Source organism: Ptychodera flava, chromosome 16 (assembly GCF_041260155.1).
Source record: "Ptychodera flava strain L36383 chromosome 16, AS_Pfla_20210202, whole genome shotgun sequence".
NCBI lineage: Eukaryota > Metazoa > Hemichordata > Enteropneusta > Ptychoderidae > Ptychodera > Ptychodera flava.
Window position 1 is genome coordinate 3,265,842 of NC_091943.1, and position 26,537 is coordinate 3,292,378.

At 39.3% G+C, this 26,537-nt stretch overlaps 1 protein-coding gene and 1 long non-coding RNA gene across 2 annotated transcripts; one reads left to right on the forward strand and one right to left on the reverse strand.

Moving 5' to 3' along the window:
• Positions 1 to 5,080: 5,080 nt before the first annotated feature.
• Positions 5,081 to 10,478, reverse strand: LOC139114859 (uncharacterized). The gene is made up of 4 exons (XR_011547981.1): positions 10,224 to 10,478; positions 8,314 to 8,427; positions 6,668 to 6,964; positions 5,081 to 5,427 (listed from the first exon to the last, which is right to left on the reverse strand). It is a non-coding gene; the product is annotated as an uncharacterized lncRNA (long non-coding RNA).
• Positions 10,479 to 20,242: 9,764 nt separating this feature from the next.
• On the forward strand, positions 20,243 to 24,568 carry LOC139114860 (uncharacterized). Its single transcript, XM_070676798.1, has 3 exons — positions 20,243 to 20,540; positions 23,622 to 24,044; positions 24,443 to 24,568. The coding sequence occupies exons 1-3, from the start codon at positions 20,501 to 20,503 to the stop codon at positions 24,553 to 24,555; spliced, it is 576 nt and encodes a 191-aa protein (XP_070532899.1). The 5' UTR covers positions 20,243 to 20,500; the 3' UTR covers positions 24,556 to 24,568.
• The last annotated feature ends 1,969 nt before the right edge of the window (positions 24,569 to 26,537 follow it).

A 26,537-nucleotide genomic window follows, 5' to 3' on the forward strand; every position in this document is an offset into this window, starting at 1 on the left:
TCATGGATCTTCAGGCAAACGAAATAGTCGCACTAATCTTAGGAGGTGTCATTGAGGTCAATATGCAAATCACTAAATGGCACTATAGCCAGCTGCAGCTGAACTTGGAAAACTTACGTTGATGGCAGCAGTGTGTTGTAACAAGTCTGATTTTCACATACATACTTCACAAATACATTTAGCTTCATACGACACATGATATTCTGGGTTGGTGTAGGTCATTTAAAGTCACAAACTGAGAAAATTACCTAAAATATACAAATTTTGGGGTTTCCCAACACTTTGAGCAGAAAATTTATCTAATAACATCTCTTGGGACTTTATACCAAATTACAAAGCTATCAAACAAGGGACTTTATACCAATTACAAAGCTATCAAACAAGTAATTTTGAGATAAAGTTTTCTTGACCAAAAATGACAATATTGTCTTAAAAATACAATTTTGTATATTTCAGGACAATTTCCACATATCTAACTATTGTCATCTCTGGCATCTGTGTACCAAATAAAAGCTATCTGTCCAGGGGCTTTAAAAAATACTTTTTAAGATTTTTTGACCAAAAATGACAAAAATTGTCCCAAATAGTAATTTTCCCAATTTTGTCATAATTTCAACGAATTAGAAGAGTAACACCCTTGCACACATCCAACCCGAATTTGAGAGCGGTTGGGCGGGCGGTTCCAGAGAAGAAGAATTTTTACTGAAAATGAGAAAAATCACCAAAAAATTCAGCAAAAATAAAAAATTAAAGATATCTTGACGATATTCATAAAACTGTATAAGGTTCACCTAAGGTACTTGCACACAAATTTTCAAAGCAATCAAAACAGCAATTCTTGAGTTATTAATTCTTGACCATTTTCACATGTTTTAAGTTCATTTACATAATTTTGGCAATGCAGACTTTATTTGAACAAAATTCCATCTCTAGCCCAGGATGCATCAACACTCCAAATACAAAGCTGAAAAGTGCAGCGGTTTGCGATTTTCTGATGTTGACGGACATACATACTACATACATACATACATAACGCATACATACATACAGACATACAGACAGACAGACAGACAGACAGACAGACAGACAGACGGCATCAACTTCAGCTTATACGATAAACCTCACAGTGGTATACCAAATGTGAGCTAAAAAAGTGAGAGTCCAGATATCTATTCCGAGGCGCATTCTAGCTTTAGAGTTCAGGGCGGTAAAACTGAAGTCATCTATAAAAAAAATCACAGTTGCCGCGAATCATATATCAATGCACACTAAGTACTCATTTATTTGCATTCAATCCACAAGTATTGACGAAAAAGTTTATCGAAATGCTTTCAACAATGTGTTCAGGAGATCGACAATGTCAGGTTTTACGCCGCGGCGGTTGTTCCGAATCTTGTACACCCGGGGGGGGGGGGAGGGTAACTCCCATAGATGGCTATACGGGGAGGGTCCGGCGCGAAAGGGGTCGTTTTTTTTTTGCACTGTTTGGTATCAGAAAGGGTATACTATACTTTTCACGAGGTGTTGGTATGAGAAAGGGTCCTGTTTTAAACACAAACTGACATTTGTTAAAAAATCATGCTGTTAACACTGGAAACCCATGTATCTACATCCCAGATCTACCATCAATATTTCCGATCTGTCGGTTTGACTGTTGGTAACATGTACCCCTGGTACGCAAGGCGAGTGAGTCGTATCTGTATAACGTATGGATTGTATGGTATCAGCACAGGCGACCCAATAAGTTCTGAGTTTTTCACACTGTTTTCTCTATCATTTTCTCTTCTTTCTTCATGCTCTGAATGATCGGAATAAATAAAATAAATGGTTTATATAACCTAACCTAGCCTCTGTGACTCTTTATTTATTTTACACTCCATTACAAGGACGTATATCTCTCATACACACATGCTGTAATTAATTAGTCCAACATACTAATTATGCTAATCCGTGGACTTATCAGGGATTTTACGGGTTGGTCAACATCGCGAAAGATAGGAATGGTTACTAAAACCTTTTTCATTAACATCACTATCTTTCCGATGTTGACCAACCTCTGATAAGTCCACGGATTAGCATAATTAGTTGTGTTGACTGATTAATTACAGCATGTGTGTATGAGAGATATACGTCCTTGTAATGGAGTGTAAAATAAATAAAGAGTCACAGAGGCTAGGTTAGGTTATATAAACCATTTATTTTATTTATTCCGATCATTCAGAGCATGAAGAAAGAAGAGAAATGATAGAGAAAACAGTGTGAAAAACTCAGAACTTATTGGGTCGCCTGTGCCCTGGTACGCAAGGCGAGTGAGTCGTATCTGTACGTGAGTTGCTATGCGGGTCAAAGGTCAATCCCACGCTACCCCGCCAAGAGATAGCTGCGTTTCGACAACTAGGTATCAGAAAGGGTAGGTTTTTTTGCTCAAAACTGGTATCACAAGAGTTTGGGTTTCCATGTTCGTGCGGAGCCCCCCCCCCCCCCGTACTATTAGCCATGGAGTTACCCCCCCCCCCCGGGCTTGTACATCGACAGATATCGTTGTAAGAAAAATACATTCAGTGAACACAATGCAGGTAATGTCGACAAGTTAGCGTTTGACAAAGATTTTACTATCAAATCGTGATCTTGGCTGGTTTCTCAGATACTGGAGGACGAAGGATTTCAAATCGGGATCTCCTGACTTTAAGAGGTCCTCCTACACGGTGAAAAATTACAGCTCCCTCTTTCACTTGATGGCGTTCCTCGCCCCTACAATGGAGACCTTACTGCTGTCATACACTCCATAATCTTGTCAGTTACACAGACTCTTGCTTAAGTATTTCATTAAAAATTACAAATTAAGGCCAGAAAGAAAAAATAATTGTTCATCGTAATCGCCGCTTTACTTTGCCGGAATATTTTTTGATTTCGGCAAATTCATACTCCTGCATTGCAAATACTTTAGTACCGCCGCTGGCGGTGCCCTACACTTCGTCGGGTTTTCGCGGCATGTGGATTCTGAGAATAAGACTTCCGAGTCCGACGTGTCTGCACTGAGCTCCGTCAACACGTTGTTGCGACGTTTGAAATATAGTGTTGAATTCAATAACCAGTATCAGTGTATCTTGTCTGAGATATTTCTGGTTAGCCTAAAAGGGAAAAGATTATTTTGCCTTGTCTGCATCCCGGCAAAAGTCCGAGGGACCGTGTTAGGCCTACCTTTGGCCTAAAAAATTTTTTTTCAAAAATCACTCGCCGCTACTGAAGCTTGGTCCAACATATCCGATGAACAAGATTTTTTTCCTCTGGCCTTAAAACATAATTTACATCATTCGTCATAATTATCATTCGTCATAATTCACGCCCATCATTTTAATATAGAAAAGAAGTTTCATGTAAATTACAAAGGACATTTTAGCACACGAAAGAATAAATTGTACAAAAATTATGTTTTTCTAGATAAAGTTTGTAGGAAATGGTTAGCTGTAAATACAGAATGCCACATTATTACGGTCTGAGCTCGACGTCTCTCTCTCTCTCTCTCAGTAACACAAATCTCAATACTGGCTAAAGTATAGGTCTTTACATGTGGAAGAAGGTGATCAGACTTAAGACATGCAAAGTTGCAAGTGTTCGACTTAATTTTCCTTGAGATGACGGAATATATGTAAAACTTTTTTCACAATATTTCATGCAAAGTGTAGGCTACATTATAATGTTTGTTCCCGAAATCAAGACTTTGTTCGCCCGAAAAAGTCATGTGCCGTATTGCTTTACGCTCGCGAACATACCAACCTTTCCCACTACAGATTGTTTAGCGTGTCGGTTAATCTTTTTGTCATCGCACTTTTAATTACATGACTTATCAAATTGGCCGGAAAAATTACTGTAAATTGCTGGTTGTCAAATGCCCACTAACGCCCCGCGAAGAGGTGTAAAAGCTGTTTCTATACCAGGACATGAGAGTGATAACTCGGCACACCTAAATGTCGGCCAATGCAGCGAATTACCCGTAATCAAATCCCAAGATCACGCTTAATTCTGAAAGACAGCAGGAAAAACGTTCTCAGCACCATTGTTCCATCCGATGATTTTTTTTTTCAGTTTTTCATGAGTTGTCAGAGTTCCATGATACACTGGCCTTTTTTCTTCCTACTATCCTAAAAGACATGTGGTGCCGCATCAAAACCCTAAAGCAGCCTGTAGAAAAAAATTCATAAAGTACGATTTATTCCCCCAAAATGGTTTAGATTTACTTTTGTTTGTTTCATTAACGTATATCCCTACCTTCGATTCACAAGAATATTTCAGGAGCCACCATACAAAATTTAGTCAGAGGAACAAATAACCAAATATTTAGCGGCACTCGAAATTCAAAATGGTCGCTATCTCCGTACGTGTTAACTCAAAGGGAAAAATTTAGGCCTAATTAATTTTCGATTTTATACAAAATTAGCCGATGAAAACTTTACTTCTTCATGAGCTTTAAAATGAGCCCCGACGAGATGTAGATCAAAACAGTATTGTAATAAATTCAGTGTCCGAATATCTGTCCCTGAGGGAGCTATGTTCGTCATACAGTAGACACAAACGTCATAACACATGTTTCGTCATCGACAAGGCTAATTTCGCTCACTCCTAGCCTCCCGGCATATCCTACTGACTAGCCGATAAACTAAACTGGCAATCAGCATTAGTGCCAGCCGAAAATCCAAGATAAAGAAGTGTTTTCTCTTTAGAACGATTATCTGCGTCTTAAAAAAAACAGGCTCATCGCATAAAAGTGATTTCAAAACGCTTACCTGAAGGACTGTGTCAGCACCAGAGTAATCACCGTAGTAACAGTCATTAGAATAAGAGTAGCACCAGCTCTGTTGGCACGTATTGATAAATAGACAGAAATAGGTCATGTAACATTTAGCTTCTCAAACTCTATATCTATCTTCAACACTCAATCGTTGTTCGCACTATCCATACTCAAAGAGATTTGTAATTCCAGTGTCTATTTTATCGGCAGTGGTTCACATGTAAAATCTGTCTACATTTATAATATTTAGCTTACAGTTTTGTCCGGCAGTATCTGTCAGTTATTAGTATGCCTTGGATTCTATAATATAGTGACATTGATTAGCTAACAAAATTTCTTATTTTTTCACAAACCTGCGGGGACGTTCAGGAATACGGTCTCGGTTATACTGTTTACGTTATCAGACTGGATAACTTCACATGTCAGCGAGACGTTACCACTGTAGCGACTATGGTCCACTTCACAGAGGGTACTGCTCGAAAATATTCCGTCGGCCGTTGCGATGGACCATGGCTCAGCAGAAGACACGTTCACTCCATTTATGTACCATGCCATACGAATCGCAGCAGGTTTACCACCGTGTGCATCGCATGAATATTCAGAACCATTTGATGCAATCTCAACAGAATGGAATGGAACTGAAAAATATATTGGGGCAAGAATTTGTTGCTCAGAGAAAGAAAGACACATCGCCGACAGTCTCGCAGAATTTGCCGCTTCAGTTATGTATGGTATGTCACACAGTACCAGAGATTTCCCATAATGCATCATGATTTGTACCCAGTCTACCATATCAAAAATATGTAGACAAATTCCTGGACTAGTTGTAAAATTCTGAAAACGTACTTTTAAAGGACACCTTTCTTCTCATTCCCCATTTTTAAGGATTAAGAAATTTTGCTTGATTGAGAGAGGAATATAGCATTTTCCACTGATTGTGTCCTCAGCCATACAGAATAAAGTGATGGAAAGTAGGGAGACTAGTTGCACCTGTTTTATGAAACAAAAGGATATTGATTTTTTCCAAATAGAAAAGACAAAAGAAATTTACATGCTAATCTTTTTCAGAGAATGACCCCTTCAGTTGGTCATAACTTGCTTCCCAAAACTGTGACATTTGTAGTACCTGCAGAATGTGACTTTTTAGTTAATTGACAGTTTCTTTGAAATTTATACTACAATATGTCAAGGTACTTTTAATAAATATAATTAATCAATTATCTTGAGACTTCACATAATTGCTTTTATGCACAACTGAAAAAGTTATAAGTAAACTAATGTCGTTGGTACAAATCAAACAGCATTGTGGGTAATTTATTGTACTGTGAACTGAGCATGGAGGAAGAACACGATGTGCTAACTCCAAGGTCAGAGCATTCCTACCTCAGTGCTGCCGCCTATCTAACACAGTAAAAGCTTCCGACTAAGTCGAACGAAATATTCATACGGAGAATAAGCACCACACAATCATTATCCACTGAAATCATGAGTTTTTCCTGTGACGACAGTTTTCTAAGTGCAAGGCTGAGCACACTCATTCATCAGTACATAGATAATCATGTATGGATTTATGGTGGGTTTAGAATGTCACAAGTCTGATAGAAACATAGGTTCCAACGCGAATGGAGCCTTAGAAAACGTTCTTCACCTGATAGCCAAGCCAATTAAGCAGTTGTATTCATATCATGCCTTTTAGGTTTAATGTTGCGTTTGCAAATGATGTCTCGCCATTGTTTTATGGAGTAACTCAGAAACTGATGTACTACTAATGGTCCAGATCTTTATCTTGAAAGTAGCCTGAGATAATACATTTCATCTTTTGATACATTTCCGAAACAATAACTAAAAACTTCTACAATGATCAGAAATGATACTCACTGATCACGTGGATATATGCCGTCTTACTGTGGGGGCTCGCAGCAATGTTTCTACATGTGAAAGTGGTGTTGTCGACCATAGAAGCATTCTTGATCTGAAGATTGAATTCTCCATCGTCTTTGCCCACAACAGCGTATTGTTGAGGATCAATAGTCCAATAGTTCTCTGAAACCTGCGTCTTACGCCCATTCCGAAACCAGTTCGTTTTTGCACCATTACTATTGCCTATTCGGCATCTGAGCATTATGGAACCCCCACTCAACACAGACGAGTTCTGCGGCGATGTTTTTCAGCTCCCTGTAGAAAGGGACAAAAGACACCCTACTTTTATTCTTCAGAAGCGAGCGGTCATTCCAGGGGCTGAGCTCAAAATGTACCATAGAATGACTTCAGTATTCGTGAACTTCTTTTCAATTGCTGTCATCTTTTTATGTGGATCTCCTGACGAGATTGGAACCTCGTGCCATTAAAATCAATTGTTCATGACAAAATCTGGGACTTTCTTGTCCCGAATTTTTACTCATGCATTGCTGTCATTTAGCAACAGTGGTGTGCATTATCATCAAAAACCAATGGTCATCCAGTTTGTGTCAGCAGCATTTTGAATCACACACACACACACACACACACACACACACACACACACACAAAATTACTTCAAGTACAAAATATAATATCTGTTACTTAAGTTTCATGCATCCTGCAATCATCAGACAGAACTAAAAGTATTCATAGCTCTACAATCTAATTCATATAGTTTGGACGTACCATTTTATTTCTAGGTGCTGTTAAAATTTGATAAATAATATTTGTTTTGGTTGCGACATTTTTAAACAATCTCAGAGCGCTTATATATATATATATATATATATATATATATATATATATATATATATATATATGTGTGTGTGTGTGTGTGTGTGTGTGTGTGTGTGTGTGTGTGTGTAAAGAAACACATTACTTCAAGTACATTGAAGCATTGAGCACTGTAATTTCCCACGAGGACATCTATCTATCTATCTATCTATCTATCTATCTATCTATCTATATATATATATATATATATATATATATCTATATATAATATATATATATATATATATATATATATATATATAAACAAGAGCTCTTAGTTGGTTATATATATGAATGTTTGTATGTACATCCCTTGCGCATATTCAAAATTCTAAAATAGCGGCTGTACCGAAACTGGTGACCACAGCCAACGAAGGGAGGCAACCAAAGTTTAGAAAGCTACAAAACTGGTGAACTATGTACATACATTCTGATTGCCAATGTCTCGAAAGAGGCGATGTTTATCGACAAGAAAGTCGAGCAGCCGAAGGCGAGACCACTCCATCCCTTTAACATTTTTCTTCTTATACAGCCTGCTTATTCCTGTAACTACATGGTTCTAAAGGATTTGATTTTACTTCACTACATGGTTCAATCATAGCAGTATGACTGCAGTGAGGAAGTATTTTGTTGCCATGTAAAGGTCATGGCTTTGCTTGGCGACTGAATACTGTCAACAATTGAAAATTCTACGAGAAGATTTTTCTTGCAAAACTTCGAAAACCTTCGCTAATGAGGACACAAAACAAAGAATTTACTTACTCTGGCATAAATCATCAAATGTTGCTTACCTTGACTACAAACCGCTGTGATGCTGGCAATGAACAACATCTTCAAAGCCCAGAAAATCTTTGATCTAAAATGGTAGCTCATGTCTCGATGTTCCGTTTTAGTTGCAGAGGGACCTGGTAAAGCGATATAATTGGAAGCATTTCAGTATTTCAACATCCCTAACAATTGCAATAAACGCGCCATTCCGCGTCCACATTAATATTTCGATGTACTTCGCCACCTGCCATGACAGGCTAGTCAAGATAGTACCACCACTTCAGTGATCGATGGACAAACTCCAAAACCCAGACATGGTCTCGCCTAAACCCTCTAAGTTAACGATTAAAAACGAACTCATTTTCGCCTCACGCAACAATCCCTTAATAACCCCTCATATCGTTAAAACATGGTAATGACGGGCGCATATTAAAAACATATACTACAGGCGAACTCTGAATTCCCCTACTCTGCTGTGTCATTCGTATGTCTAGCTACCGACCAGGAATGTCCGAAAAACGTTGCCCGATCGTATCAGCGTATCACGCTTGGCTTCGCACCTTGATTCATTTGTCAAGGACATCACATCATATACATCATAAGCCTACAGCGTTCGTATACTGCACTGTACCTGCCATGTCGCACCATTCATATACACACGGTGTGCAGTACATGCCTAACTTTTGAATCATCGTCAAAACGGTTGTGTTTCATAGAGTGTGTCTAACCGACACTCTGACGCAATATGCATAGATGGGTCCGCAAAAGGACACTCGAGTCCCAGAATAGTTCATTAGCCGCAAACTAGCTCTTGAATGTGACCGTAAAATACTGTTTTCGCTCTTTTGTAGAAAGTTCTCTTTACATGTACCAAATCACCATAGATCGATATTCCCTTGAAAATGTCCCCCAGAAGGAAAGTGTTTCTTTTGGAATAACAGATCATGGTTGGGTACCAACTCTCGATTGTCGTCGCTGTACCCGATCTGGCCAGCAAAACACTCAACAGGTGGTTTCGTGCAGTCTATACGTTTATCGAACGAGCGCGATTTTACAGGATAAGAAAGTTCCTTGCAATAAAGAGCTTCTAAATATCAAGTAATAGTACAAAATTTGTAAAGCGCGCAAGATATGAGTGCCGGGTAAAACCCGCCTTCACCTGGCTGTACCGATTTTGACGTTTGCAATTTCTCAGTCTTTTTCATTTTCTTTTCCGTCTTTTAACAGAGTGACCGAGACCCCAGAATACAATAACGAATACTGCGGATTTAACGACGTTGTTGCCAATTCATAAAAAAAAATTACACAGGATTTTTGAGATCAGTGAGATGAAAAATGTTACTAAATATTCCACAAGTACTGTTGACAAAACTACAGGACAAACAAACATACCAGGTTGATTGCGAGCGCAATTGATGGTTTCATTGGCGATATGATCGATAAACCGATGTCACTACTTAACCCCACTATCACGACATATCACATTCCACCTGCCATGACAGGCCACAGTCCCCTACCGTTATACTCCACATGCCATGACAGATCACAATCCCCATGCTGTTACACTCATGGCGTGACAGGCCATAGTCCCCCCGCCGTTACACTCCACATGCCGTGACAGGCCACAGGCCCACGCCGTTACACTCCACCTGCCATGACAGACCACAGAACAATGCCTACACTCCACATGCCCGTGACAGGCCAGACACCATATGCCATGACAGACTGTCGGTCATAGACAAAGAATCGCCACACATGGAAGGGTTTATTTTCACAGCTCATTGACGTCCTGGTAATAACTTAAGTCGCTTCGATCCCATAACACATACGGCCTTGTGGATTGATGTTCGAATTCAATGCACCATGGATCAGCCAGATCCTCTCTATCCAGTACACCACTGATCCTCAATGCAGGATTCACGTTTAAATTTACCTCCGTACCCACAGTCTTTGACTATATATCCTAACACGACGATCCTGAAAATGGGGCTTCTATTATCCTATAAAGAGTCTTGCTTCCTTCTCAGTCCTGGTGTGGCCACTGCCTGAACGAAATGATGTATGTGAGTGGAAAGTTCCGAGATCTTTTGAGTGGTCCAATGAAAATCGGGAGATGAATACTTGCTTCCAATATGGTTTTCACATTTCCGTATTGCCGTGTTTATTACCACATAAGGTGTCCCAGCTACACACGGCATTCCTGGGATGATTAAACAAAAAGCAAACTTCAGGGAACTAAAATTTATCAGAAATTGATAATTGGCAAGTGGATAAGTAGAACATTAACAATATTAGGTGGACCAAACCAAAAATGCCCCTTAAGTAATTAATCTGCAGCATGATTTTCATGAATTCAATGATATTTATAATAACCGGTCTTTTTTATTTCATCGTCGTTTGGTTTGAGCGTACCTGTAAAATAACTTTTCCTCAAGGCAGTTCAACTAATGATATAAGTGACGTTGGAAAGTGATATAATCGACTGCCAGTAAATTAGAAAAGTTGTGTAAGCAAACCGTCTGATTGGTTACTCAAAATCAAAATCAAATGAGCAGGGCAATATAGCCTAATCTGTATTAGTAAAATGCAAGGCCACCTTATTAATAAATTTCTGTAGCGTCTCCAATATAATACAATAATCCATAGAAGTCACTTTCCTTCGTGCAGGATCACATGTTGGACCGTGAACGCAACACAGCCAATAAAAAGACCGAGACCGGATGTGAAGCATGATAGAGTACCTGGCACATCAGGCCAGGACGATGCACATACACGTTAAACACTTGACTTTTTGAGTTCATCGTTTTATGAAACGCGTGCATGAATACACAAACAGTGGCTAAACGCATTTTGCGTACATGACACTGTTAGTTCACTAGACCTGCCCCAAGTCTGTGGAGGGACCGTGCTTGAAGGAACCTCAGCAAACTGTCAGGGCAGGCAAGCAACCAATTTCAAGAAATTTCAACAAAAGGTGTTTTCAGAAGTTTAGTATTTATAAAATTTGAGGCAACAAAATTTCGGGAAAAGTGAAAGCCGTTCGCAAGTACCCTCCCGCCACGATTTTAAAGGATTTCTTCCCACCAAATATTTCTTCTCCCCCCAACATGACTAAAACTTTCAGTGACCCTCTCCCCACCGCAAGAACTCCAAACTACCCTCCCCTCATAACAAAAGTTCCCATTGTCCCTCTCATCATTATCATTCCTAATAAGAGAACTATCTTTCACGTGGATACTTCGTAATCTTTTAATTTGGACCGAAAAATCTCATTCAAATTAAACTTTGACTGGCGACTGTCGCTCACTGAGAAATTAAAACAAAATTTGCAAACCTACTAACAGGAAGGCTTCCTCCTTCCCCGAACACTGACAAAAACAGATGCCCTCTTCCCTGCCCAATAATATATAAATATCTGCCCTCCGCCTACGAACCGCTTGCGAATACATCATTTCGCGAACAGCTGCATTAGCTACCCTTGAAACTGTCGCGGTGATGATGAGGTGATCGCAAATTGCATTGAGATTACACTTTGGCAGACTGTCGCGTACAAAGTACTGGGTTAGTCGTACGCACGAGAACTAACATGACATTGTCCTATCATGACCTTGCCATGGAATGGTAGCTTCGGTGATATCAGTCACCTCAGAATTTTTTGTCTGATGAGATCCTTATCTTGTATCCAATACTCATGTGTTGCTCGGATCAGTGAAGCTAGGGTATTGGGTCTTTAAGCAAACCAGTTGTTGGTATCAAAATAGACATATTTTATCGGAATGTCTGGTTCAATAGATCTTTCTGTAATCAAATATATTTATAAGGAATAATCATGATAAGAATGGACGTGGATCCGGCGCCTTGCAAGAAGTCATTAAGACCTGTGTTTGAACTCGTAATCCCCGATAACCTGAGACGCAGACGTGGTACACAGTCTATGTTTACCCTTTGTTGAATTTGTCTGTGAGTGGCAGAGTACGGTTGGCCAGCAAACACCGTATAAATATGACTTACCTGCCATAACAGGTAAGTCATAACAAAATACAAAGTCTTTGTGTATGAAGTGGGAAAGGTTATCTTAGGACAATGTCCTAGTTAAAATGCTCCCATTCATAGTTACAATCATTGACCCTTCAGCGAGAAATATTTGATACTTGCCCATTTTAAATGCTGCTTTTCACCTATCCGGAAAACGTTTATATTTACAGATTCGGAGTTTTATGAGTTTACATTTATTTATTACATTTATTGATGGTTTTTGAACCTCAGGTAGAGTTGCAGGAGACCCCATTGGAGCATGCGCAGAATGTATATGAATAAACAGCGTATGCAGTGTCAGCAACTTTTGACAATTTCCACATACTCCAGCTGTTTTGTGGCTTAGATTTACTGACATGGTATGTTCGGAATGAAATTTAACCTCTGAACTATAAAGACCGTTTGCGAAATCCTAATGCTATATTCACAAGTCAAAACATCTATATTCAATGATCCTCACAGATAAATTACCTTATAGCCAGCGTCATTGCGAGTGCTGTATTTGTGCGTTCCGTCATTCCATAAAAGTGACGAGGGGGCGTTATTTACAAAGGCAAAGGGTTTCGTAAAAATATTGCAGTACTTATACGCTATCAGCTGCGCAAGGCATTCGGTAACTACAGCGGAATGGAGCGTCTGACTTCCCGCATTCTCTACGAACTGTACATTTTGTAGTGAATTGGGCAAGTGAGATTTTAGGAAAAGGGACTTAGGGTTGTATTTTCACACGCCAAGGATGTCCATTATTATGACGTTTCATTCCGTTGCTGTTACCTAAGCCTTGCGCAATTGATAGCGTAAGTTAACAGTCTTATAAGATAAATTTCCACAGCGAGAAATATGAGTACAAGCGGATTCGTGGGTTTCTTCTTCCGCAATAATCATTCAGTAATTTGCAATTTTCTAATTGTTACAAAACTGCTTATCGATTGCATTATGCTGTTACTTACCCTTGTTAAATAATCAACAGTGGTATTGTGGACACAAAACAGTCTTGCTACGTTCAGACAGGTAAAAATTGAAACGCTTCTGCAACACTATTTGTGATTTGTAAACACAGGGGATTAATAGTTTGAGTCCGCTTGTGTCCATACTTACAAAAGTAAGCCATTGTTTTGGTGTTTAAGACGTCTTAATGCGCCCTCTCGAGTTCAAAAGGTGTGTATGACCAAGCATAGGGCATTGTAACAAGATGGCTGAAATGAAAGACGTCGTACTGATTGTCTTCTGTTTTTTCTACCTGCTGCATATGCGGTCCAGACCGAGTCATCGTCGCTTTAATGATCTGAACGCAGACCAAATGCAATCGTTAACCGATTTAGCCCTTGCGTTTGATATGTTCAGAACTGTAATAAAGGGAAAACGGCTTCACCTTTCACCTACACTATTTTTTCGTTCTCTGTGTTCATGTTTTATTTTGTGCGTTTGGCTATTGGTGTAGATATAAGCCATTGCGAGACGTAGCCGTAATCTGGCTGTCGAATGACAGCGTGATCCTTTGACGCAACATTTCGAATCCAGTGTGGTTTGTTCCTCAGTCGCTTTTTTGATATTTTCTCCCCTTGGATTTGTGTTTCACTGTTTGTGGCTTAATCATTGTCAGTGTTTTGTTCGTCCAGTTAGGAGGCTAGGATATTTATATTCAAGTCAGTTGATTGTGTTTCATTTTGTTCGGTCTTTTCTGTAAGATTGTGTACTTGTGCATTTATGAGCGTGTCGCCAATGTTGGATTTCTTTTGTAAGCGATGATCGGTTTCATCGTGAATAAATTATTTAGAGTTTGGTCTTTTACTATTTCTTCCTAGTTCTTCAGGAGTGCTTGTTTGATGTCTTTTGTTTTGATATGTGGACTATATGTGGTAGAAAATATCACTTTATTAGTGTGGTTGTTGTGTGTTTGTTTGTGATTTAAATGTGTTCTTCGTGTTGCGTAATTTGTTTCCGCATTGATGTTCGATATTTTTTGTTATGAATATCCTCGTTGTAGCAATTTTTCATTAAATGTTTTGCCTTTGTTTTTAAAGTCCTTTTCGTTGTTACATGTCCTCATGTACCTTAGTATTTCGCCTTTGATCAGGCCCTTGAAGGTTGATTTTGGATGACATGATTTTCTGTGTAAGAACTGGAATGTATCTGCTGGTTTTGTGTGAGTTCTAGTGTCCAGTATGTTTTCGTTGTTGTATCGTTGACCTTTGTAAATGACTAGGTCAAGATATGTTATTTCGTGTGTAGAACTTTAATATGAAAATTTTAAAGTAGGATGCATTTTTTTAATTACTGTCATAAATTTGTGGAGTTCGTGTTCTGTTCCAATGAAGATTAGGAAAATTTCGTCTCTGAATCTACACCATAGTGATATTTTTGTTGTGTGTTCACATATGATTACCAGTTCTAATTCGTGAAACGTGATGTCGATTGGCAATCTCGGGTGACGCTATCGATCCCATTGCGCACCAACATGTTTGTTTGTAGAATTCGTTGTTAAATTCGAATGTGCTGTCTGAGAATAATGTTTAGCATAGCTAACAGGTATTCTGTTGGCGTTTCTACTGGGATTGACAGATGGCCGATTACCGAGGATCTGAGACAGTTATTCGAAGAAAGGCATCGATATTCTGCCTCTGCCGCTCCGTCTGTTGGGGGACACCGCGACATTGCACTTTTATATGACATCCGATATTTACGGCTACTAGACTATACAATATCGAAGTTAGAGTGGCTTAGCTAGATCTATAAAGGGCTGATGATCTCCGATAAATATCGGATATTTAGCGCGATTTGACAGAATCTAGTATCGTCTAGTATAAAAGCAAGAGTCAGTCCTTGGAAGTCGGGTTTGATCAGAACTTTTAAGGTGGTGAAATCTCTGATATATATCGGATATTTACGCGCGATTTGACAGAATTTAGTATCGTCTAGTATCGTAGCTGGAGTCAGTCCTTGGAAGTCGGGTTTGACCAGAACTGCAAGGTGGTGAAATCTCCGATATATCGGATATTTACGCGCGATTAGAATGAATCCAGTATCGTCCAGTATCGCAGCTAGAGTCCGTACTTGGTAGTCGGGTTTGACAAGAACTGTAAGGTGGTGAAATCTCCGATATATATCGGATATTTACGCGCGATTTGACAGAATCTAGTATCGTCTAGTATCGAAGCTAGAGTCCGTCCTTGGTAGTCGGGTTTGACAAGAACTGTAAGGTGGTGAAATCTCCGATATATATCGAATATTTACGCGCAATTTGACAGAATCTAGTATCGCTACTATCGAAGCTAGAGTCAGTCCTTGTGAGTCGGGTTTGGCCAGCACTGTAAGGTGTGAAATCTCCGATATATATCGGATATTTACGCGCGATTTGACAGAATCTAGTATCGCTAGTATCGAAGCTAGAGTCAGTCCTTGGAAGTCGGGTTTGGTTAGAACTGTAAGGTGGTGAAATCTCCGATATATATCGGATATTTACGTGCGATTTGACAGAATCTAGTATCGCTAGTATCGAAGCTAGATTCAGTCCTTGTAAGTCGGGTTTGGCCAGAACTGTAAGACGGTGAGATCTCCGATATATATCGGATATTAAGCGCGATTTGAATGAATCTAGTATCGTCCATGGGGTTCTGTCATAGTATCGATAAATAGAGTCCGCAAATCGCCGGTAAATATCGGCAATTTCATAGACGCGGCTTCCCATGGAACCACAGTTCATTCTGGTATTGTCTGGTATCGATATTAGTCCCGAAATCGTCGATACGTCAAACTGGGATACTAGATTGTAAATATCCGATACTAAAAAATTGTGCAAAGTCGCGCCTTCTTGGTCTGTTGCTGTCGACAACTTCTTTGTATATTAGCTTCAGTGCCTTGAGCTTGCAGTGGCACTGATCTGCTGTCCGGTTTTACACCTCTCTGTAGAGCCTTTTCTGCAATTTTTTTGTACACGAGGCTGTCGCGACACTCTCTTTAGCATTCTTTGAATGCTTTCGTCTGCCCAGACTCAGATCAGCAAATCTAATTCGCCGTCTGACCAGCTATTTCCACGAGATGTAGAGCTGTGTTCGGCAGACATGACCAACGTGAATATTGTATGTTGTTGGTTGTTGTTTGTTTATGTTATCAATACCTGTCGCGTGAGGGCGTTTAAAACGCCTCTGAAGCGGCTCGGTCCGTCCACACAGCGATTTGCAGATAGAGCTAATCCCTACAACGGCTCAGGTCGGGCCGACTAAACCATCTCAAATCTGAAACGCTTCAGAACCACTTCAGACTGTCCACACATAACTTTCTGTGCCAGTATTGGCCCAGAACCGTTTCAGAGGCGTTTTAATGGCCTGTGTATGAACGGCACATCTGTGCTTATAACTCAATAAACCAAACATAGACAAGCTTCATCGGTCGAGTCAATCGGGCGACGGAATCGTTGAATAGTGTTTGCCTAGATCAGGCTTATGGTAGTACTGTTTTAGAAACTCGCCAATGGTCAGTTCGTCGACAATATGTGTTGCGAGAGATAGATACTCATCCATGAGGAAAACAAACATTCTTTGCTCGTTTGATACTCGTACGGTCAAGAAATTCATGACAGTACCAAACATGATGAACCTTCGTCACTATTTTTAACGGTTGCGATAAACGGAATATATTTTACCTTGACAGATTACTACGTCATAATGAGTAACCCGACAAAAGTGATGTGGACGAGCAATTGTTGAAACGTAGTATGTGCCCTAGGACACAGAAGGCATTACTGACTACGAATACGACATTACAACTACATTAATAAGGATTTACAATGGAAATGAAAGCCACAAGCAGCGTTGGCGGGGCCTTAGCAATAGTCATAGCTACAGTTTTTGAGAACTGCAATTTGTGGTTGTTTACAAATCCAATTTGGTCGCTGGGCCATGTTATCAGTCGAAATTTAAAGGATCAGGTGCACAAGTACTATAACATGACACTCTAAGCTGTGCATGCGTGTGAAGTTTGCGTCATGCCGTTTTGAGTTGACAAAAATGTTATAGAAGGAAGGAAGAAGAAGCAAAAGTAGAACTCGAGCAATACGGATAGAGGCCAAGCCCGGTCGGCTTGGACCCCTACTGTCAGGTGTAAGGCTTAACACGGCATCGAAAAGCGCTGACGATGGTCTTCATCTTTTATGATACACAAAGTATTATCACGATAAGTGTTATATACCTCTGGAGTGGTAGTAATACACTTTTGTACACCTAATCAGTAACCTGAAAAATTACTAAAATATTACAACTACTAAAGTAGTACACATTCGAGCAACATGGAACAAGACAAAGTGACTCTGTACTTATATCGAACAGCACGCATTCAACATTTTGCCCACTTCACGATATATTGTCAGGGGAACAAATTATTTTGTTCAATATTAACACTTTTGAGAAGGGTGGTCAAGCTTACAATATCTACGTGTTTTATAGGCTGCTTGTATAATGTTGAGCCGAACCAAGTGAACTGATTTGAGAATAAATTCGTGTATAACATAACGCTCGTACAGACTGTAAGGAAACGCTACGTCTCTGTTCGATGCACTTCGGATTCCCCTGGAAAGACTTGAATCGCTCGTAAAGGATTGACATTCCTGATTGTTCCAGGAATGTTGTTTCATTCTCGTTTTTGATCGGTTAGAGTGAAAGATAACTTGACCTTGATCTCTTAATTTGTGGTTTTCAATTAAGAATGAATATCAGTCAGGATGATACAGAATTTCTGAGAACCTTACATTGACTTATCGCAAACCAGCTATCAAGGTAAAAAATAGCGAGTATTGTTATTTGAATGTCTCTCGCAATAATTTCAAAAAGATCTTGCGGTACACAAAGATATGTTGAGGAGTAACTATGATACGAACCGACTGTGAGTCCAATGCCTTGCAACTCGAGTGTCATTGGCACGTTGGGAAATCCCAATTTGTCAGCACTTCGGCGTGTGGCATAGCCCAGATTTATACATTTATTCAATGAACAGAAATGGTCCGGATATTAAAATGATATTTGAACCTTATTGGAAACTCCACTGGAGCATGTGCAGAATGTATGCGCAAACACAGCCGCAAGGCACTTTCTACCTACTCAGGCAATTTATATACATAATTTATATATAGTATGGTTAGAGAGAAATTCATCTTCGAAACAGAAAGGCCGTTAATGTTCTCGTCACAATTTAAGAAAATACTTCATGGAATGTGATCAGCATTTTATCTGTGACGATACAAAATGTGATGCTATCAAAATGCTTGGAACAATTCGCATCAAAATAAAAAGAAACTTTAAATGTGGGTAGTGCGAATGCACGACTCCAGCTAACAAAACAAAATTGGCGCACGTTTCCATAATCTGATTTTAGTTGCACTGGTGGGTCAAGATGGTAAAGTTTAAAAGAAATTGCCATGTGAAATTGCCATGTTAGACCGGTATTATGCAAACAATGACAGTACAAAGGTAGCATAATTAGAAACGATTAAGGGTATAGGTCACATGCCACAGCAGGGCACCTATTCTGCCCCACCTATAAATGCTTGACTTATTTATTGATTCTTGCAATAAGTCATGTAGATGACTCTCTTCAGGCTTATAACGGGTCACTGTGTGCTTCATTGTACTGTTATATAAACCGAACGTTACAAAGTCCAATTCATTTCCCCCACATTACCGCTGAAACCGCAGGAAGAGTCGACTCTCTGTAAAGTTTGATGGTTGCTTGTTCCCTCGACCTTATCGTGACAGCCGTTCCTCAAGAGTCAGTATCTTTCTTCACATCTAGCCAGAGAAGTATCTACGCAAACTGTACAACAGACTGCTCATTCAAGACCAAGCGCAGACGAACTTGATGTGTTGACTGAACAAGGTAAGGACAGGTAAATGATGTAAGCTTCTCTTCAGGATTTACGAGCTATTTATATATTTGTAGGGTTGGTAAAATTGACGATAAATTTGGAGGATACTATATATTATCTAGTCTCCTAACAATGACACATTTTATTTGATTCATGGGCGAACCGTGTTCGAACGAAATTTCAATTCCGAAAAACGACTCTCATTCAACAGAGAGGGCGGGACATACCAAACAAATATTTCTCTGATATACTGAGATATGCGACTAACATATACTGACATACTAAAGAGACATATCATGTATTTGGGACGGGAAGAGTGTTGCCCTAATATTCTGCTGGCCGACGTTCACTGTACTCATCATGTTAGAAAATTTTGATTCATACTTTGTCATACTTATCGTAATAGTGCGATTAACCCCGCCGGTTGGGGCAAAGCATGGCTTATTTAACATTTACGTGTAACGCATATAGTTCCGTAAATCTTTTGTATACCTTACATGTACACTTCCCCAACTCTTGAAAGCTTTCAAGCGGAGGCTATCGAAAGTTACGCTCCAATATAGTTTCAACAGAACCAGCCTGTCTCTAGAATGGTGACGAGATATCGGTTGCGAATCGCTGTATTCGAAAATCATTTCATCTTCCTACAGAATACAGCCAAATGTAAACAAAGCAGTCGACCGAAATTGGTGGCTAGGATTAATAGCACTATTCCGGGAGGGATCCGTATAACTGTATTTCTTATCGTTTGAAAATAGTGTAGATCTTGCGCACATCATACACTTTTCTCCTCGTTACACACGAAACGAAATTAGAGAGATCGTAACATTTAACCAGGTTGCCATTTTACAATGATTATCATTGTTTACCTCAGGACAGGTTCAGCTTTACATCCAGCGTATCGGTTGCTTGGCAATAAATGACGTCGTAATGTCAAAGTTCTTATTTCCGCCGATTCTATTTCAGTTCAAAAAGTATCCGCATCTGTTATTGTTCGTAATAAGAGGCGAAAACGCGTATAAATCAGGCCCATGTTCACCGATGTCGCGGGGCGAATTTTGGCCAGCTAATTTTAAATGACCATATTTGCAAAACTGTGTCTCCAAATTCTTTAATTCTTTTAAGAATTTAAGTCGTTCATGACTTGGTTTACAGATTCACCTGTCTTTGGTTTATTCAATAGGTACGTGGGTGTGAATGACTTTTGCACCTGATAATTCCAAAGGGTTATACGTTTTTGTTCTGCTACTGTTCAGCAGTCTGTGTTGGTCAAGAGAGCGTTGGTGAATCATAGCTATACCATTCGGAGATCTATCGGAATGGAACGAAGATATTTCAAAGTTTTGGTCATTTTCTTGGGTAAGCAGTTACATAAAGTGTTAAGTAGTCTTGAACTTTTGTGAAACTAAATAATTTATGCATATCCAATCAAACAAACAAACAAACAATCAAATGATTCTCAATTGAACTTATAGGAGTCAGTGACATGCTACAGCAAATTATTTTCAAGCACTTTTATCATGGTGAATCACATTTCTGCATCTATTAGGTTCAACCTACCATACAAGAATTTCAAATAGCAAAATAAAACGAATTAAGAAGAACGCAATGAAGAACATTTAGAACAGCAGAATTGAAAATACTAGTTTTGGTATGGATTTGCCACATTACCTTATTAGGAGATTACATCGTTCTGTCATCATCATACGAACCTTCAACAGAGGCTTTGGGCCAACCACAAATAATGAAATTTCCAAGGTGAAACTGTCAGAATTATGTCTTATAGGACGATCCGTAAACGAGTGACTCGCTATGTCGCTATGTCAAATGGGAATCCTAATGATAAGTGCCACTGGGAATCGATCCGGTGTCAAAAAGAATTCAACAAATAACAATATTCTGTTTTGAAGTTTCGGTTTTAGATCTAGGCCTAAAAAAAAAATTGTGTGTTTCCGGTAACCCGACCTACCCTAGTTCAAACCCCCCGACCCTAAACTTTTTTTGGACGTTGAAAACAAATCCCGCGAGATTGGCTGGGAAAAGTTTTAAATCACGCGTGATTTCATGACGTCATTAAACAACAATAGCGACTGCTTGTGCAAGCGTGTTTTCCGTAACATGTGAGAAATGCGATCACGTTCAAGAAAAAATGTAAAAAGTGTGAGAGGCTCCCCACCTAACTATCCAAAATGTTTTTGTGTCGAGTTTGTGTTTAATTCGTTTCAAAAATGTGTTCCTATATTCTTATCCGATTTTTTTGTGTTAATGAAAATGTTTGTTTCACCTCGGATATTTGTAGGGAAGTTTGGATTAGGCCCCTAGTGTGTACGGTAATGTTTTGTTTGTGTGGGGAAAGCTTATGGCGATTGTAAAAAGTGTGAAAGAGGCTCCCACCTAACTATCCAAAATGTTTTTGTGTCGAGTTTGTGTTTGATTCGTTTCAAAAATGTGTTCCTACATTTTTATCCGATTTTTTGTGTTAATGAAAATGTTTGTTTCGCCTCGGATATTTGTAGGGAAGTTTGGATTAGTGTGTACGGTAATGTTTTGTTTGTGTGGGGAAAGCTTATGGCGAGACGCAGCCGGACCTATGGTGTTACAAAGTTGATGAGTGGCCCTTTGACGCTTGCGTTTCGAAACCCGAGTGTGGTTTCTCATCAGTCGCAATGTAGATTCTTTCGTTAGTTTGTGTTTGTTTTTAATGTATTTTAGTGGTCTTGCTCTTCGAATAGCGAGGCAAGAATATCAATGTTTGGGTCTCATTGTGAGTCCGTTTGGTGGTCTGGTTTGTTTGTTTTTTGTTTCTTTACTTCTGTAAATTTTGTTTGACTAGTGTGTCTTTTAGGTTTTGTTTCTCTTGTAAGCAATGATTGGTGATTCTGGGAATAGATTCCTTATAGTGTTGAGTCCTTCTCCAGTTCAGCCCAATGTTTCAAAAGACTTCCCTTAAGATCTTTTGTTTTTATGTAAGGGCTGTATGTTGTACTGAAGATGAGTTTGTTTGTTGCTTCTTTACGTGTACTTGTACAGTTTGTTAGTGTATTACGAATACTGTGGTTTATTTTTTCTGTTATATTCGTGATTTCATTGTTTTTGTATTCTCTGTCGAGTAGTTTGTTTCTAAAGAAAGCGACTTTTTTAGTAAAGTCGTCATTGTTGTTTCAAGTGCGAGCGTATCTAAGGATTTCACCTTTGATAAAGCCATTAAATATTGCTGTCGGGTGACACGATTCTCTATGTAGAAATTGGAATGTGTCTGTTGGTTTAATATGTGTTTTGATGTCGAGGATATTTTCTTTGTGGTATCTTGCACCTTTGAAAACTACTACATCTAGGAATGTAATTTCTTGTGTTGAGTTTTCGTATAAAAACTTAAACGTTGGGTGCATTGTGTGGATTTTTTGAGTGAAGTTAGTGAGTTCGGTTTGTGTTCCCAGAAAGATTGCAAAGACACCATCTCTGAATCTTTTCCAGAAGTGAATGTTGTTGTGGTTGTTTACGATTATTGTCTTTTCAAATTAATGAAAAGCAATGCCTGCTATCTCTGGCGAGGCATTCGATCCCATGCTGCAGCCCGGGTTTGGCGGAAATATTGCTTGTTAAATTCAAAACTGTTGTGTTTTAGAATTAGTGAAAGCATTCTATTAAGTCTTCCGTGGGTGGTTTTTTGATGCCGTAATTTGTTTGAAGCGAGGTTTGTGAGTTTAATGTTTCACGACTAGCCGAATCGCTTCGTCGTGAATTGTGTTTGTGTCCATCGACACCACGTCGAGTGTTACAAGAAATGCATGTTGGGGGAAATTTGTTTTTTCTATTTCTTGTATGAAGTTTGTTGTGTCTTTATATTTGACGGTTGTTGCTGGACCAGTGGTTTTATGAAATAATCCAGGAATTCTAAAATTTTGTTAGTGGGACCGGAGCAGCCACTAAATATTGGTCTCCCTGCAAACGTTGAGTTTTCAGGCGGCGATTTGTGAATTTTAGGCAATAAGTACCAATGCGGGGTACGGATTTTTATGTTTTGGGATCGAGATACTTATAAGTATCATGGTCGATTTGTTTGTTCTCGTACATTTTGTTTAATAGTTCGTGTACTTTGTTTACTGTTTGTTCTGTGTCGTCACTGTCTAGTTGTGTATAATACTGAGTGTTGCGTAATTGTCTTTTGCATTCGTGTATGTAATCTTTTGTGTTGACAATGACGATGCCTTGACCCTTGTCGAAGGGTATTAAAACTTTCACATTTTCTTTTTTGTAGAGAAAAAAAAATTACAAAAAAAAAATTTTTTCCTACCTACCTACCCTATTTCTGAAGAGCATGTTACAGGAAACACACAATTTTTTTTTTTTGGCCCTATGCCAAATGAACCAGTTCATTATGTTTCCTCAGAACATTAGGTAGAGGGTTCACTGCTCTACATTTTGTGCATTACTTTGCAGCACATTTTGTTCCAATAACCATCAGTTCTAAAGGAGATGAGCAAATCACACAAACACTTGTCGTCCCCGTCAAAGAGCATGAAGAAGTCGTACTCCGAGTTGAGGTCAAGTCTTCGTTCCCGTTTACAGATGAACACTACATCCACACCAGGGCATATGCAGGAAAGAATGACAATCTCAACATGCTTACGAACCCAAAGATATCCCTGAACACAAGTGAAATACTAGAAACAACCTTTGGTGGATACAGTATGACTTATAAGCAGGGAATCTATGAACATGCCATAACAGTTGTAATTAACACGGTATCGAAAAAACGCGACGAAGGCGACTGGCGCATTCACACCGTCATATTTAAGAAAGATAGCAAGAAGCTTTTAACAGAAAGCACGCACAGATTTGCATTGGCTGTCCAACGTAAAGGTATGTTATATCATGTCTTAAATAGTTTAATCCTTTCCTTACTTCGAAATATCATGGGCTATTTTTTCGGCATGTGATTGTCTATTCGTCTGGCTTTCCCATGTACAAGTTCACAATAATTTGTTGTTTCTCACCCAACTAACGATTGCTTTCCATGCCAGAAGTTGAATCCAACGAAACTGTTTATCTTGGGTTAACATATTAATGAAAATTGAATGAATCTTTGCAAAACAGTAATTTTTGAGCAAAAGATGCATTATGTGGAACGCCACCTTAAACTGCGCTTACATTAACGTTTTATACTTTAACAACCCTGTACTTTGACGACCGTCTTATTGCAGCTTGGAATTCTTGCTTATTAACAATCTTATGCTTTAATATGTCTTCTCTTCATGTAGATTCTGAGACAAAATGTAAAAGAAAAGGTAGGAAGAGATGTAAAGGAAGCGGAATATCAAAATCAAGGAAACAAAGGAAAGGATTATTACTAAGAATGCAAGAAAAGAAATAGTAACAGACTGGTGCTAGGCTGTTGGGGATCGAGCTAATTAGACGGAATTATCTACTAATTATCGACTGACATGATGTCCATCGGACAATAGCACATACTTTTTATGTGGCTTTTATGAGGCTAGTGGTTGACTGGTTGAATTGTCGTATTTTCCGTCCATGATGCTACGCGATAGCCAATCATCTCGACAAATCACCGTCCAAAGGAGGCTAGTGGTTGACGAGGATTGAGTTGTCGTATTTTCCGTCCTTGATGCTACGCGATAGCCGATCATCTTGACAGTACACCGTCCAAAGGAGGCTCGTGGTTGACGAGGATTGAGTTGTCGTATTTTCCGTCCATGACGCTACGCGATAGCCGATCATCTTGACAGTACACCGTCGTACGGAAGCTGGTGGTCGACGAGGATTGAGTTGTCGTATTTTCCGTCCATGATGCTACGCGATAGCCGATCATCTTGACAGTACACCGTCGTACGGAAGCTGTGGTCGACGAGGATTGAGTTGTCGTATTTTCCGTCCATGATGCTACGCGATAGCCGATCATCTCGACAGTACACCGTCCAAAGGAGGATAGTGGTTGACGAGGATTGAGTTGTCGTATTTTCCGTCCATGACGCTACGCGATAGCCGATCATCTCTACAGTACACCGCCCAAAGGAGGCTAGTGGTTGACGAGGATTGAGTTGTCGTATTTTCCGTCCATGATGCTACGCGACTGCCGATCATCTTGACAGTACACCGTCGTACGGAAGCTGGTGGTCGACGAGGATTGAGTTGTCGTATTTTCCGTCCATGATGCTACGCGATAGCTGATCATCTTGACAGTACATGTTTCAAAGCAGGCTAGTGGTTGATGAGGATTGAGTTGTCGTATTTTCCGTCCATGATGCTACGCGATAGCTGGTCATCTTGAGAGTACACCAAATGAGGCTGGTGGTTGACGAGGGTTGAATTTGTCCGTGCAGAAGTAATGGATTGATAAAGTGATAAACAAATTTAATGATGCTGTAAATGTGCAAATGATGATGGTAATTATGGTAAATGTACATATCCTTATAAGAAATATTTTTCACGATGTAGGACATGGCTTAGTCTGAAACTTGACAGTAGAACCAGAATATTGCATACATTTCTCAATATCACCGCTGCCTATAGTACATGTGAGTGAAATGATCTTTACATGAAAAATCTTCATGGAAGCAAATCATGAAGAATATGTCGAATAAAACGTTGCTTGATTATTTACAAGTTACCAGTTTGTGAGATCACCTGTTAGATCATTCATGCACATATCTGGTGTATTTACGTTGACATTCCCACCCACTTTGGAGTGGACAGAAAGTGACAAGTGAGCATCCGAAATAGTGAAATTTCTCGTTGCTTACAGAATGGATTCCCTGAATTATAATTAGTTTTGCCAGCGACGTTGATCGAAATACGATATTGGTATGTTAGGACATTTTGCAGTTTAGTGTCACATAATTTGCGAATTTAGGAAGTAAAAAGCCCCCCCCCCCCCCCACAAAAAAAAAAAATAAATAAATAAATTGTGGTGTTCCGATGACATGGTTTTCAAAAATAGGGTAGGTAGGTCGGCAGGATTTTTTTCCAAAATATTTTTATTTTTAAATATGCATTTTTCAGGGGTTTAGGTAGGTCAAATACTGGCCACAACATTTCCAGAAAAATGTATCATACGTATAAAAGTAAAAAACATAAAAGACATGCTCGTTCAAGCAAAAATTAAATGCCAAGTAATGAAAGCCTGATTTTACGGGATTTTCATCGTTTTATTTACTTCCTTGTTTTCGTAGCTTTAAAAAGTTTAGGGTCGGAAGGTAAAAATTAGGGTAGGTCGGGTTATCGGAACAGCACAACTTTTTTGTTCGGCCTAGGACTGTGGTTAAAATGAAATTGCACATTTATAAAACATGCATATACAAGACACAATCAAATATGTATATCACTAGTGCTAAAGGT